The sequence below is a fragment of the Ursus americanus genome, chromosome 16 (assembly GCF_024610735.1).
Source record: "Ursus americanus isolate L20-20 chromosome 16, mUrsAme1.1.p, whole genome shotgun sequence".
In the NCBI taxonomy this organism is placed as follows: domain Eukaryota; kingdom Metazoa; phylum Chordata; class Mammalia; order Carnivora; family Ursidae; genus Ursus; species Ursus americanus.
Window position 1 is genome coordinate 19,550,465 of NC_142142.1, and position 15,673 is coordinate 19,566,137.

A 15,673-nucleotide genomic window follows, 5' to 3' on the forward strand; every position below is an offset into this window, starting at 1 on the left:
TGACATTTGAAAATTATTAACTTTTCCTTAAGGCATTCAAGCCTGTAATCAAGCTGATTATCTCCCAACACACGAAATGCTAAAGCACCAACCCCTTGCTTTCTAATTTAGTATTATGGACTTAAATGGTTTGCTAAATAGTTTAAGGCAGGTAAATAATACATGCTTTTCTTTTGAACTCCAGGCCACCAGCAATATTTCAGCCTTTTCTATGGCACTAGTATTGTTTTATGTTACAATCATTTGTGTATTTGTTCACTGGATTGTAAACCTCTTTGAGAGAAATTCTTTCCATGCCTTACTCACTTTTGTATCCTCCTATGTCTCACATGGAACCTTGACCATAGTAGGAATTCAGGCATTTAATAGATGACTTATGTGATAGACATATGTATGTGGTAATATGTGGAATGTTTCCAGATTCCAAAATATAATAAATAAATTTCAAGTCCAGATAAAAAATGTTATCTAAGTACTCATCTCAGCTACATTCTTGACAATGCCTAGCAAGAGATACTGAATCTAAACCCTTGAACCTTTTTTGTTTCATCATATTCCCTTGAGTTGCTTACTTTTCCCCGTTTATCTCTATTATTCTTGTCGGCCTATCACTTTCTCTTTTATAATCTTTTTTTTTTTAAGATTCATTTATTTTAGAGAAAGAGAGAGAAAGAGAGTATGTGCAGGGAGAGGGACAGATGGAGAGGGAGAGAAAGAATCTCAAGAAGACTCCCTGCTGAGCCCAGAGCAGACATGGGGCTCCATCTCATGACCCTGAGATCATGATCTGAGCTGAAATCAAGAGTCAGATGCTTAACCAACTGAGCCACCCAGGTGCCCCCCTTCTATACTCTTCTTCTAATTCTCCTATCGTCCTGCCCTCTCTCCCATGAGCACCTCTTGACGCAGCACCGGTAGCGTTCATGCTATCTGAGGTGGGCAGAGAGGTGAGTCGGGAGTTCTGTCTGGTAACATCCCATATATCTTTCCCACTACCCAAGCCTTTTTTAGACAAAATTTCCAAAATTAAGGACTAATGGGAATTCCATCAATAGAAGCAAACAAATTTTGTTCATATTTAATTAAGTTAGCCATATTTCTTTAGTAAACGTCAAACCTGCTATGTCTATCAATGACCTTCCATCACCTGCAAAATAAAAACCAGACCCTTTAGCATGATTTCCCTAATTGTCTAGTTTCTCTCCTACTTCTCCCCACTTCCACTTTGTATCTATCCACACCAAAATAATTGTGCCTAACATGTGGTTCCTTCTGCCTAGAGTGTACCCTCTTTTGTTGCCTGGAGAAGCCCAACTTGGTCTTCAAAATCCAGATTAGATGTTACCTCCTCTATTAACTCTCCCTTGCACCCTACACCAGACCGAGGGTGAACTTCCCACAGTACCTGAGCAACTTCCATTATGGTTTGATCAGGCTGCTTTTTGTTTTTATCACCATCTTCCCCATTTAACCACATCGATACGTTAATTATTCTTATTTTCATGTGCATCTCTACCTTCAGCAGATAGGTAAGTCCAGGGATGTTATTGAACATTCACTAACATTCACTAACAACTGCCTAACCATGCAAACAAGTTCGCAAACAATCTGGAAAAGAGATCCACCTATTCCTTCTTAGAGAGGAAGGACAAAGCAAACCCAGTAATAAATAATACAGGATAGATCTTCCCCTCAGGCAAATGGACTTTAGGAGTTGAATTTCTTACAGAAGACTAGATAGAACTAAGTCAACAAGGACAAACATCCATCCATTCTCTTCTTCTGAGAACAGATTGCAAATCACAGGAAGGAAGTTGAAGAATTGGAAAATACTATTCATGAACTGGAAGAAGAAAATTTGGTGCTTATTGATCAACTATTCAACTGTAGACTTGTGGATCTCAAAATACCCAGGTGAAATTCATTAGCGTATCTAGAAAGTAGTTGGTAAATATTTGTATCTGTAAAAAGTTGTTATTTTTAAAAAGATGTTTTAATTTTTTAATGCTCTAGCTGGATGGCATTAGTTGCAAAGAAAGGAACACACAAAATGGCCAGGGTGAAGGTGTAAGATTATTACAATAGACCGTTGGTACAGTGCAAACTTTGGCTTGCTTTTCCAACAAGCACTGTAGTCTTACTAGCAAACACTTAAGAGGAACATCACAACTGCTGATCTTCAAAAACCTCCAGGTCAGCAGGGAAAATAGGCATAAAAATAAAAGCATACCAGTGCAGCAGAAGACGGATGAGGTATGGAGTTAGCCTAAAAGAGGAAGTGATCAGCTTTGTGGTAGCTTCCTGGAGGTCTTCTGGGCTTCCAGTGACCTTGTGGACAGTAACATTGTTTCCTTTGATAGTGGAAGAGTCAAACTACCTTCCAGGCAGAGAAAATAGCCTGGCATTCCAAGTCACATTTACTCCTGCACAAGAGAAACCAAATGTGTATTTTAGGTTCTCTCTTTTTCTGACCTGACAAAAGAATTCTTAAAACACCAGCCTATAGGAAAACTAGGGCCCGGGAATATGGAATTAAAATTCAAAGTGGTGATGATAATTTGGGCAAGTCGTCAGAGAGAAGAAATAACCCCAATAGTAGCGTGTTTAGGAAGAGAGGGGAAACAAATTACACTAATGCAGGGTGTACATGTGGAAGATGGGAGACAAATGTCTCGATCTAGGAGTGAAAGCCAAGAAATTCAACGTGGTGAAAGGGCCATAACAAAGTTCCTACCCGAGTAGTTCCTGTCGCTTGCGTGGCATGGAAAAATAACTGTGACATAATAGAGTATTTTTTGTTTACAAACTTGCTGATGTGTTCCAAGAAGGGTGGCTCCAGGTAAGTTGTGGGGTTTTCGTTTGCTGGGCTAAGCGAATAGTGCAGTTACGTTACAGGCCGAAAGGCCGGCAGGGCGGGCTAGGTAAGGGGCCCCTGCTCCCTTGCATAACGCCCGCGTGCTGCCCTGGAGAGGCAGACAGCAGTGCAGATGCGGCGGGCAGTCCGCCTGAAGGAACTGGCTGTTTACTGGACTCCTGAATTCCCAGTCACTTGAGCTGATGCCCTGGAGGAGTCCTGGGGGTGCTCCTGTGCCTCCTGCTGCCGCCGCCCCCGCCCCCTACTCAGCCGGCAGGTCTGATCTCCGCAGCCGCTGCTGGCGCTGTGGCTCACAACCAGGGCTCCACCTGCCTCCGCTGTCGTCTTTCCTTCGCTTCTGAACAGGCCCAGCCTTAGGAAGGAGCCACCCTCCAAACTGCCAACCCCACTTGCTGCTTTGGTCTCGGCTCCGTCTGCTGTATCTGATTGGTGCCGCCACGGACGTGAATGGCTACTTATACAAAGGGGAATTCTTTCCCTGGCCAGAGAGAGCTTGGCAGTGAGGGGCAGGGAGACGAGAAACTTTTAATGGAGATTTTCATGAAGTTGTTTGCTGTGTCATGTGCAACTTAATCCCATCCAATTTAACCCCTAGTCCCACAAAAATCTCCAGTAAAACCGACAGTGTTCGTCAGTGCCTTGTGGGTTGGTTTTCTTTAGTGAGAGACCTGAGTGTTTAGTCAGGAGAGATGAGTTCAAAATCTGACCAAGCCAAAAGAAAGCGTGGGTGCCGTGTATGAGAACCAGGTTAGGAGCCCCGGTACATGCTTCCACAGCGCCCTAATCTTTTCCTTCATGACAGCATTTATCACACTTGTGTGACTACTTATTTAATGTCTGCTTCCTTACTAGATTATAAATTCCTGGAGGCAGGTGTTTAGGAAATTTTAGAAAGATCTGCATAAAGGAACGGAAATGGGTAAACCCTCAATTATCTGTTAGACTACTTCTCCAGAAGGGTAACTTTGAGTGTATTCGGAGCTTTTACTAGAAGCCACTTTCAAGTCAAAGAAATAGAATATGTATTGACTATCTATGGCAACTTCTCTTTTCACCTTTCCGTTGAGAACTCAGTCTTGTAGAAGGGGGGTGTGAAATAGACACAAACTGTGCCTGAAGGACATATAAAAAGTTGTTTTCCTACTTGGCTGAAGAATGGGGTATTTTAGCTAATAGAGTTACTACCTTTCCCATCCAATGCACCCCAGACTTTTCCCTTCACAGCTCACATAGAATGTCGTACTATCTGTTAGAAACATGAGATGAGGTGAATGTCCACCAGAGGTGACTTCCTAGGGACCCCAGCACCACAGAACTGAGGCTAAGTGGACCAACATCTACAAATCTAACACTAACTTCATATAACAACATACTTTAAGTATTTTCTATATCATTAAGTGTTGTTCCCTTATGGCTGTACAAAAGTGACAATAAATTAATGGTTAAGAGAGAATCCAGATTCATGAAGTTTATGACATTTAGCAAGATCACAATGATTCAAAATGGAAAAAGGAAGACAGAAGAGAATTCTAAGACCTCAGGCATGTCCACCTGCAGACCAGAGCTACGTGTGAGCGTGACCTTTACTGAGTTGAATTAAGAAGCTTTTACAAACATAAATACTGTGTGCAGTTACATGATTTGCTGGAGACTTGAGCACTTTCAGTAACAATTTACCCATGTTCCTTAAATAATTAGCAACCTGTAATCCAGGGGCTTTGCTCCAATTGCTGAGCTGCTGAGCATGGGGGTGGTTTGAATGTCTGCGGAGTCTGATTCATGCTGTCTTCAGGCGGACTTCATGGAAAAGCTACAGGGGGCTTTGCAGACATCATATGTTCTGGTTGAAAGCTCAGTGGGTGCTGAAAAGCAGAGCACAGGCTTACACACATGCATAGAGAGCTGCGTTGGCAGATGTACACGTCCCCAGGCATGTGACCAAAACCTGCTGCTCAGTGACAGCCAGAACCTCCATGTCATCTGGGATTCCTGCTGCCCACCGTCTTTCTCTTTTTCTCTTCATTTTAAAACCATTCAGGTTGGTGTGTGTGTCATGCTCACTTTCTGTGTGGGATTTCTGGGATTCCTGCTGCCCACCGTCTTTCTCTTTTTCTCTTCATTTTAAAACCATTCAGGTTGGTGTGTGTGTCATGCTCACTTTCATTCCCAGGACATTAAGTATGTTATTCCCTCATCACACAATGCCCTTCCTCACCCCAAGCCCTTCCCTGGCAAACAGCCCGTGGATCTTCAGGACTCAGCTCAGGTACCATGGCCTCCTAGAAACCTGCCTTTCCCTCCTAAAGCTCAATCGGGTGCTGCTTCTCTCTGTCCCACAGCATTTCTCACACTCCCCCACTCACCCATCAGGGTAGAGACCATCACCCTAAAATACTGAAAGCCTGTCTGCCACCCCACTGGGCCTCATGCTCCTCAAAGGTAGAAACTATGCCTCATTTTCCACCTAGGTGTCTCCAACACCTACCAGAGAGATAGACACCAGTGAGCAGATGGTATCATATTTGTCGACTGACAGACTGCTTTTCTCATTTGTTCTTTTTAGGCAACTATATCTTACTCAAGCTGCTGGACTGACGGCACCACCCAAAGCACCTACGGAGCTGCCAGAAATATATGAAGGTATCATTTTATTGTAATGGTGATAGGGTTTAAAAAAAATTAACGAATACTTATTGAGCATCTATTATAGACAGGTACCTCATACTCAAGAGCTATTCAGGGAATATATATAGATACATGCCAGCTTCTCCATATTTCCCTTCTTGCAGCTTTCTCTAGTCCTGTTTTCAAATTAAAGTCTCCATGTTTCACAGTGAATTACATAAATACTGGGGAAGAGGGATGAGGTGCTGTCTACCGTGGTGTGTTTTTGGTTCCAGTTTAGTCAACCAACCAAAATACCAACACACACATAAGCTACCATATGATTATCAAAACCTATCAGCTAACAGAAGGGAATACAACTTAAACAGAGATTCTGAACATGGGCCTCACTCTCACCTTAATACATAGATTCTACATTTCTCAAAGCTCTTTCAAATTGAAAGTGTGACAAAGTATGCACTGTATTTTCATTTTTATCTATCCCAAAATAACCAATTTCTTTGTATTCATCCTAAAATTGCAACCTGCAGAAGTAAAAGGTAGAGACATCATGAGCTCATCAGTGGAGAGCAGTGCTTTATATCTTAGTCATGAGGATGGTATTGGATATGCCAAGCACCTGAAGACAGATGAAGAAAACAGCTCATGTATAGAGTTTGGGGCCTCTGATATGAAATACTTACTATATGAGGATGAGCAGGATTTCAAGGTAAGATTCATGAAAAAAAAAAAACTTGTGTACTAAGAGAATGTTGTTTAATTAATTAATGGAGAAAATTAACCTAACACATGGATATTGAAAACTTCTATTTGCACTTATTAGTAAAATTTGTCCACCATTCACATCTCTCATTAGATAGAATTTTCACCTCTATCCTTGTGCAATTTGCTACATATATTCATTAACAGAGTTCCATTCCTAGTCTACCATGTAAGTTATATAATGCTATATAACAAATTACCTCCAAACTCAGTGGCTTATAACAATTGTCATTTATTCTCTTTCATGGCTTCTGTTAGTTAGGAATTTGGGAAGGGCTCCAATGGACAGTTCTCACTTGGGCCCTCAGGCAGTTGCAGTCATATGTCAGTGGGGGCAATAGTCATCTGAAGGCTTGATTGGGGCAGGAGGATCCACTTCCAAGGTGGCTCACTCATATGGCTGGCAAGTTAATGCTGGCTAAGCAGGGAGCCTCTGTTCTTCACATGGGCTTCTCCACGAGGTGCCTTTACTGTCTCTGTTCTGGTGTCTGCCTTCTCCCAGAACAAGCAATACCAGAGACTGAGGTGAAAGCTGCAATATTTTGTATGACTTAGATTTGGAAATCATACACCATCACTTCCATCATATCCTATTGGTTGATGTAGTTACAAAGTTCCACCCAAGGGGAGGGAATGTAGCTCCTGCATCTGGAAAGAGGAAGGAGCATCACATTGTAAGAAAAGCATGTGGGACAGGATATCTATTAGTGTGGCCGTCTTTGGAAAATACAAACTGCCACATATACCATATTAGGTGAAAACTGGAGTATGAAAGCTTTTTAATTTTAAAATCTTTTTGGTACATTCCAATTACTCCCACGTCCACCCCTTGCCATTTTCCTTCTTGGTACTACCAATTACTTTAAAAATTCTCCTAGAACTTAAAGTCTGGTAGGAGAAAGAGTGCTGTATGAAAGCAGAAGAAACTGAAAAAAATCAACAAAAACCATTTTAGCTAACTACAACTCAGTCCTGCTAATAGCAAGTGACAATTTAAAGACTAAAGTTCTCTCTATGGCATTCAAACACCCCTATGGGGGTCTTGAAACCATGACACCTGGTATGTTTTCATGACCTCAGGCTAGTGGACAATTATCTACAAAATTCCAAAATCACATACCATTTGGGTAAATGAAAGACCTTCCTACTTTCCATGGAAGTTTTTGATGGTGGAAATGGCACTGTGCTATGGACTGAATTGGATCCTCATCCCCATTCTCACCCCCATCAAATTCATAGGTTGAAGCCCCAACACCCAATCTGGAGAAAGGGTCTTTCAGAGGTAAATAAGGTTAAATGAGGTCAAAAAGATGGAGCCCCAATCTGATAGAACTGTGGCTTATGAGAAGGGGCTCTGCCTTGTAAGGACACAGTGAGAAGGCAGCCATCTACAAGCCAGAAAGAGAACTCTTACCAGAACTCAATCATGCTGGCACCCTATCTTGAATTTCCCAGTCTCCAGACTGTGAGAACTAAATGTCTGCTGTGTAAGCCAGTCGGTCTATGATATTTTGTCATGACAGCTTCAGCAGACTCTGAAATATATTGGAGACATCCATCAATTTGTTTTTCTCCTATCTCACATTTATTGTAGCTCTACAATTACGTATTTTTAAAACAAAATAAATACAACAATATGCATTTTTGAGAAATAAAACAATGCCTTTTTTATTCTGTGATTTTCCTAAATTCTAATAAATGTTTCTTGAAAAACCCACAACATGCCAGGTACTTGTTAGATGTTTGGCAATTTATGGGGAGAAGAGGAAGAAATGAAGTTTCAAAGATGCCTATATGGCAGGCCCTCCCCTCAAATTGTTTACATGCTAGAAGACAGATTAGAAAATCACTAATTGCTGTACAAAAGGAAGGTAGCACCTGTCTCTGTCTCCCTGACCAGTCAGCCTGTGACCTTATCATTGCACCTCAGCACTTGGTACAGGGCCTGGTACAAAGTGGGCACTCAGGAAAGATTTGCTGGAAGACAGAGTTATGGCTTGAGGAGGCTTCTAAGAAGGAGGCATGCTGGGTAGGGCCTGAGCTGTTTCAACCCAGTATTGGGTTGGCTGAGATTTCATGGAAATTAGATTTCTAATTCCATTTGCTGATATCTTAAACTATAGTTAATCTGGCAGAATATAGTCAGTTTTACCTATACAGTAGCTAGTGGTCCTGTGAAAGGTGAAAAATTCATGGAGAATTTGCCTAATATTAGAATATTTATAGTCAAAGTGATGCTTACAAATCCTTCCCATTGTTCTTGAATAATATAGAAAACTCTGCTGTGGGCATATCCTGGCCAGCAGAGGGCTACATATATACAGCCAACACTTTCTTCTACCAATTAAAGACTTTGAGAAAATGTATCTCCCTACTCTAATTGATGCCCCCCACTCAACTTTCCGAAAGACAAGCCCGTCCGCCTTGCTGCCTGCTCTTTGGGAGATCTTACCTACCATGCCCCACTGGGTATATAAGCTTATTGAGCAGTTTTCTGTTTACAGTGGCTCTCATATTTCACATGTTTCTCGGGCAATTAAGAGAGCAATGAAATCTGTCAGATAAAGGCCAACTATAATAAAGGAAACCTAACTATTAAGACAGGTAACTTGTTGGATAACCTCTCCTATTCTCTTCTGTGTCTATTCACCATAGGATTATGTAAACCTGGGTCCCCTGCAAGTGAAGCTCATGAGTGTGGAGAGCAAGAAAATGCCCATTCATTTTCAAGAGAAAGAAATTCCAGTCAAATGCTATGAAGATGTCAGGATCCCAGAAAGCCGCATCACATATAAAATGATGAAGTCTTTTCTCTAAGACCAAACGCTGCAAAGTAAAAATAACTTTTCCTAATAAATTTTCATTGGGAACTGAAGTGTATTACTTGCCTATTTTATTTACACTTTGGTCCGTTTTTAAACCAGTTGTTATTTCTAAAGGTCATAATGACATTTAATATCAAAGTTCCAAGTCTTCAGCTGTTCATTTACCTGCATGACAAAAATGCAAGTACACTTTATATTTCCATGTCCAAGTATTCAGAAAAATGATAATGGGCCCAAGACGGTTTCTGAGTTTCCTTATCACTTAAAATCTTCTGCTTGATCTGTTATTTCAGTTAGAAGTTTTCTAAGACCAATTCAGAAACTTGTATAGCACTGACTACACCGCTTTGCTTCTGAGAGTGCTCAATGACAGACAGCCAGTCCACAGTTCAAGCCTATTCTTCTTTAATCTAACACTATTTATAATAAATATAAAACACTTTAGAAACAAATGAATTTGAGGGTGGTATTTATTATATAAAAATACTCCACCAAGAGTGAGATCCCTCTCCTCTCAGCTCTTTTAAGTCTAAACTGCTGGGGGTACCTGGGTGGTTCAGTTGGTTAAGCAGCAGACTCATGATTTTGGCTCAGGTCATGATCTCAGGGTCCTGCAATTGAGCCCCATGTGGAGCCCCATGTGGAGTGCCATGTCCAGCCCCATGTCAAGCCCCACATGAAGCCATGTGTCGGGTTCCAGGCTTAGCAGGGAGTCTGCTTGGGATTGATTCTCTCTCTCCATCTGTGCCCACACCCTCTCTCTCTCTCAAATACATAAATAAATCTTAAAAAAAAAAAAAAAAGAAATCTAAACTGCTGAGTCCCTGTTCAAGACCATTACCACTTCCCTCTTATGAGCGCCACAAGCCAAGGACTATGACTGTAGCTGAATTTGACATGAACCTTCCATTTTAAAGCTACATTTACTTATAATGCTTTCTACAAGGAACATCTTTTAAATATAAGGCCAAAGATAAAGAGAAAATCAACAAAGCTAAAAGCCAGTTTGAAGGGTCAAAGTTGATAACCCCTAGTAAGACTAATCAAAAAAGAAAACAAAAAGCAAATGAAAAAGGAAATATCACTACAGATTTTACGAACATTATGAAAAATATAAGAGGAAATTAAAGGAAAAGAACTTTCTAAATAGAGTTGACAACTTTGATGAAATGGAAACATTTCTTGAAAAACATTTCTTTCAGGAGGAAACTAAAATTCTGAATAGTACCCAATCTATAAAAAAAGTTCTAATCTGTACTTAAAATTTTCCCACAAGGAAAATTTCAAACCAACATGGCTTGCTTTACTGGTGAATTTCTCCAAAGATTTAAAAAAAAAAAAAAGATATAATAGCAAACATACATAAACTCAGAGAACAGAGAAAAAAAAAAAACAACACTTCCAAATCATTCATTGAGACCAATATAATCCTAACACCAAAACCTGTCAAGTCATTACAAGAAAAGAGAATTACAGGCCAATATCTCGTGTGAATACAGATGCAAAATCCCTCACAAAATATTAGCTTATTGCATCCAGTTATACCTATTTCTTAAAGAATGCAAGGTTGGTTTAACATTCAGAAATCAGAGTGGAAACACAAACAGAACCAGTGGATTAAATCAATGTCAATATCCTGCTTGTGATATTATACTATAATTTTGAAAAATGACATTATTGAGGGAAATTGGATAAAGAGTACATGCTATCTGTTCATATTATCTTTTTTAATTTAAATTCAATTAGCCAACATATCATTAGTTTCAGATGTAGTATTCAGTGATCCATCAGTTGCATATAACACCCAGTGCTCATCACAACACATACCCTCCTTAATGCCCATTACAATTGCATGTGAATTTATATCTCAAAATTTAAAAATCAAGGATAGAATGAACGGAACATAGGTAACTCAAACGATCATCTCAATAGATGCAGCATTCGATAAAATTCAATAGTGTGATAAAAATTCATAATAGTATGATAAAGCTCTTAGCAAACAAGGAATATCATTAAAAAACTATAGCTAACATTGCACCTAATAGTGAAATATTAACCTTTTCCCACTGAGGTCAGGGACAAGACACATATGTTCACTATCATACTTCTATTCAACAGTATTTAATGGAACTTGAGTATTTAATACAACTTGAGGTTGTAGCCAGTTCCGTAAAGGCAAGAAAAAGAAATTAAAAGGATAGAGATTAGAAAGGAAGAAGCAAACTCTCCTACTTACAGATGTCAAGTTTCTGTACGTAGGTAATCCAAAGTAATCTACAAACTAATAGAATTTATAAGTGAATTTAGCAAAGTCACAGGGTACAGGTCAACAAAGGTCCATTGTATTTCTTTGTACTAGCAGCAAACAATTGGGAAAATTTTAAATTGTTTATAATAACACCAAAAATATCAAAATCAAGAAATACTGTCTAATGAAATACGAGCAAGACTTCTATACTGAAGACTGTAAAACATTGTTGAGAGAAAAAAGACTTAAATAAATGGGGAATAGAGACATACACCATCATCATGGATTGGAAGATTCAAAGGAGTTAAGATGTTAGTTCTTCCTATATCTGTAGATTCAGTGCAATCTCAATAAAAAATCCATCAGGTTTTTGTTCATAGAAATTAATATCTCTAACATTATTATGGAAATCTACAACCTAGGCAAAAGACCTATGATAGCTAAGACAATCTTGAAGAAAAACAACAGAATTGGAGAACTTATTACCAAATTGCAAGACTTTAAATATTTAAGACAGTGTGGTTTTGGCCCAAGGATAAAGAAAATGTCCAATGGACAGAATGAAGAATCCAGAAACCAACCCACAAAATCACTTAATTTCTGACAAACATGCCATTATAATTGGGGGGGGGTCAATAAAAAAAAATGATGCTGAGTCAACTGTATATCTACATAGGGAAAAAAATGAACCTTGACACCTATATCATACCATACACAAAATCAGTTCCAAGTGGATCAGAGACCTAAATATGCAAGGTAAAACAATAAAGCTTCAAGTAGGAAATATAAGAGAATATCTTTGTGTTCCCCGTAACATACGCAATAGATTCTCAAAGCCTATGCTTGAATTGACATCTACTTCTGGTAGGTGGGTAAATGTGGATTTGGCTGTGCTCCACATGCCCCCTCCCCCAAATCTACTGCTCCCTGAGTCACCTACTCCCTGGGGGGAGGGGGAAAATGCCACAAAAATAACTAATCATAAACTGATAAATTGAATTTCATGAAAAGTATAGTCTCTTTTCATTAAAAGACTTCATTAAGAGTCAAAAGGCAAGCCACATCCAGGGAGAATATATTTTCTACACATATATCTAACAAAGAAATATCTAAAATATATAAAAGAACTTTTACAAATCAATAGGAAGAAAGACAACTATTTTAGGGAAAAATGAGCAAAAGATTTGAATAGGCACGTCACAAAAGAGTATATCCTAATGATTAATAAGCATAAAAAGAGTGATATTATTACTCATTAGGGAAAGGCAAATTAAAACCATGAGATGCAACTACACATGCATCAGAATGGCTAAAATTAAAAGTTACAAACAGCAAATATTGACAAGGATATGGAGCAACTTGAACTCCCATATAATTGTTGGTGGGATCACAAATGGGCATAAACACTTTGGAATATGTTTGGCAGTATCTATTAAAGCTGAGCATATATATATGTCATGATCCAGCAGCTCCACTCTTGGCTTAATATGGAATAAAAATGTGTGCTTATGTTTACCTGAAGACACAACAACAATATCCCTAGCAGCTTTACTGACGGTAGTCAAAATTTGAAACAACCCTAATGACTGTCAATAGTAGAATGTATAAATAGTGATACATATTTCAATCTATATAGAGTCTCACAATGGAATACTATACAGCAATGAAAAAGAATAAATGAGTGCCAAATATAGCTACATAGCTCAATCTTATACACATAAGGTCGAGTGAAACAAGGCAGTCACAAAAGAGCACATATGGCACGATTCCATTTACACAAAAGAGGACAGACATACTAACGTTAATGACAGAAGTCAGAATAGTGGTTACTTTTGTAGTAGCAAATGATTAGGATCGTACGTGAAGGAGTTTTCTGGTAATCTTTATCTGAGAGGCAGTTAACTTGGATGGTTCACTTCATAAACATTAAGGAGGACACTTAAGATTTGTATACTTGACTGATATATTTTATACTTAAAAAAGTTACCCCCCAAAATGTTGCCCAAATACCTATCTTCCAATCAATTCCATAAAGTGACAGTGTGGAAAGGCCATGCTTACGTCTTGTGGTGTGAACAGCAGCGAGAGTGTTTCCTGACGGGAAGGCAGAAGACTTTGTTGGGGGGTCTTTCAGAGGTCAACAGAAACAGATATGTCCTTGGAAAAGTTAGTAACAACATGGAGTGGATCTGTCAATTTTCTTTTTAAGAAAGAAAAGTAAACTTTTTATAGATAAGATTTATCTTTACTTTTCTCAGATAGGAAAAAAAAAGAAACTTACTGCCTTTCCACTGGGACAAATCAAGAAGCTTCCAGTAAACCAACAAACAGAGGCTATGTGACAACCCACTGGTTTCAGTAGGTCAGCAGAAACTGACATTGTTTTTCTCTCACTCTTGGAAAGTTCAGACCATGAGATTATGAAAACAAGCCAGGCATAACATGGTAGGATTCCAGCATTAACTTGTTTGTCGTGGCAGTTTTTACTTCACGATGTGAATTTGAATCGGAAGAAAATATCAAATGGCTAAAAGTCTTGTTTGCTGCCAAGAAGATGTCAGAGTAGAAAAGGCATCCTTTGGAAAAGGAAAGGGAAGAATGTTCTTTCCTTCTGTTAATATCATTTCTTGTGTTTATAATTTGCAGAATGGCCCTGTCTCTAAAAAAAAATCTGCAGTTTTTTTTTTTTAACAATCCAAATTCTAAACAGTGTATGGTGGTAGCTTTGTGAGATGACATTACAAAGCAAATCTCCACAAACGGCTGTACCACCGTGAACTTCCTATCAGTGTCACTCAGTCGAGGAAGGGTTTATCAAACAAGTCCTTCCAGCCAGGCACTGTGTGTAAGGCATCAGGGAGGCAAAATGAAATTGCCCCTTTCTTCAAGATGCTAATGGTCCAGTAAGAGAGCCTGGTGGGTCAGGGAGGCCTCCGTGGGCTGGTGAAAACTGCTTTCGCTCTTCATATCAGCAGCAAAGGAGGAAGCAAGAATGGGGGGAGAAAGCAAGACAAGATATTCTAGGTGTGGTGGGTGGTTGTATTTAACTTGCAATATTCTATTTTTAGCACCCTTAGTAATAAGTTTGGAGAAGAAATTTAAGATGAGTTTAGAAGGATTTTATGTAGTGGTTTCAGTTTGCAGAATAACCAAGCATGTGAGTTTTATATGCTGCCATTCAAGATTCTGGGGGCGGAAGGATAGAGACTGAGTGTTAGTAGCTTTAGCCTCAGGTTGGGAAATTTTTTATTTGGGGCCAGGAATTAGATAAATTTGAAGAAATTAAGGAGATGTAAAGAGATAAGGTAGAGTATGGGAAAACACATTTTGTGGAGTCAGGCTGGCTATCTTGAATCTTGGGTAGTCACTTAACCTCTTTTAAGCCTGGTTTCCACTTCTGTATTACATGGACCTAATTCTCATATTGCAGAATTTTTTTCAAGGATTAAAAAGAGGACATGTGGGGGCGCCTGGGTAGCACAGTCGTTAAGGCGTCTGCCTTCGGCTCAGGGCGTGATCCTGGCGATCCGGGATCGAGTCCCGCATCAGGCTCCTCTGCTGTGAGCCTGCTTCTTCCTCTCCCACTCCCCCTGCTGTGTTCCCTCTCTCGCTGGCTGTCTCTCTCTGTCAAATAAATAAATAAAATCTTTAAAAAAAAAAAAAAAAAGAGGACATGTGGGGCGCCCAGGTGGCTCAGTCAGTTAAGCATCACTCTCAGGTCACGATCCCAGGGTCCTGGGATTGAGTCCCACATGGGGCTCCTTGCTCAGCGAGGAGCCTGCTTCTCCCTCAGCCTTCGCCCCCCTCCCCCCGCCCACTTGTGCTTTCTCTCTCTCATTCAAATAAATAAATAAAATCTTCAAAAAATTTTAAAAAAATTTTAAAGAGGACATATAACCTGTACATACTAGACACACAATACATGGCAGTTGAAATAATGACTGGCATTTGACAGGAGTCTCTGGCAGTTGTCTCTGAAGTGCATTCATGTGAAGGTACAGGGAGCGTCTGTGTCCCATCTGTCACATGCTGTGAGGCGCTGACCAGTCTCTGAGGTCGATGCATGAAGGGGTTCATTTTGTCCTGAGCTGGCTGGGGGACAGGCACTCAGCTGCCGCCTGGTGTGAGGCTCCAAGAGGCCTTACCCAGGATCTGCTGATCTACCTCAGGCTGTAGGGACCAGTAGTAAACCCACTTCCAACATTCTCACGAGTGTGGGGGAGGCAGGGCGGGCACTGTGGGTCAGTGGTAACATTTTTGTTTCTTTCCGAGCCCTATAGCCAGACACTAGAGCGATTCAGGGAACAGGGAGGCCAGGGGATTTTTGTGGCAATAAAG

At 39.9% G+C, this 15,673-nt stretch overlaps 1 protein-coding gene across 2 annotated transcripts in view; it reads left to right on the plus strand.

Annotated features, from left to right (window-relative positions):
• Positions 1-9,132, plus strand: part of CCDC83 (coiled-coil domain containing 83) — a 50,362-nt gene extending 41,230 nt beyond the window's left edge. For both annotated transcript variants that reach the window (XM_045815589.2, XM_045815590.2), the window contains 4 exons: positions 1,793-1,914; positions 5,439-5,515; positions 6,031-6,209; positions 8,918-9,132. In XM_045815589.2, coding sequence (XP_045671545.2) covers positions 1,793-1,914; positions 5,439-5,515; positions 6,031-6,209; positions 8,918-9,079 — 540 coding nt within the window. In that variant the 3' untranslated portion in view covers positions 9,080-9,132. The remainder of the gene's footprint in view (positions 1-1,792; positions 1,915-5,438; positions 5,516-6,030; positions 6,210-8,917) is intronic.
• Positions 9,133-15,673: the final 6,541 nt, after the last annotated feature.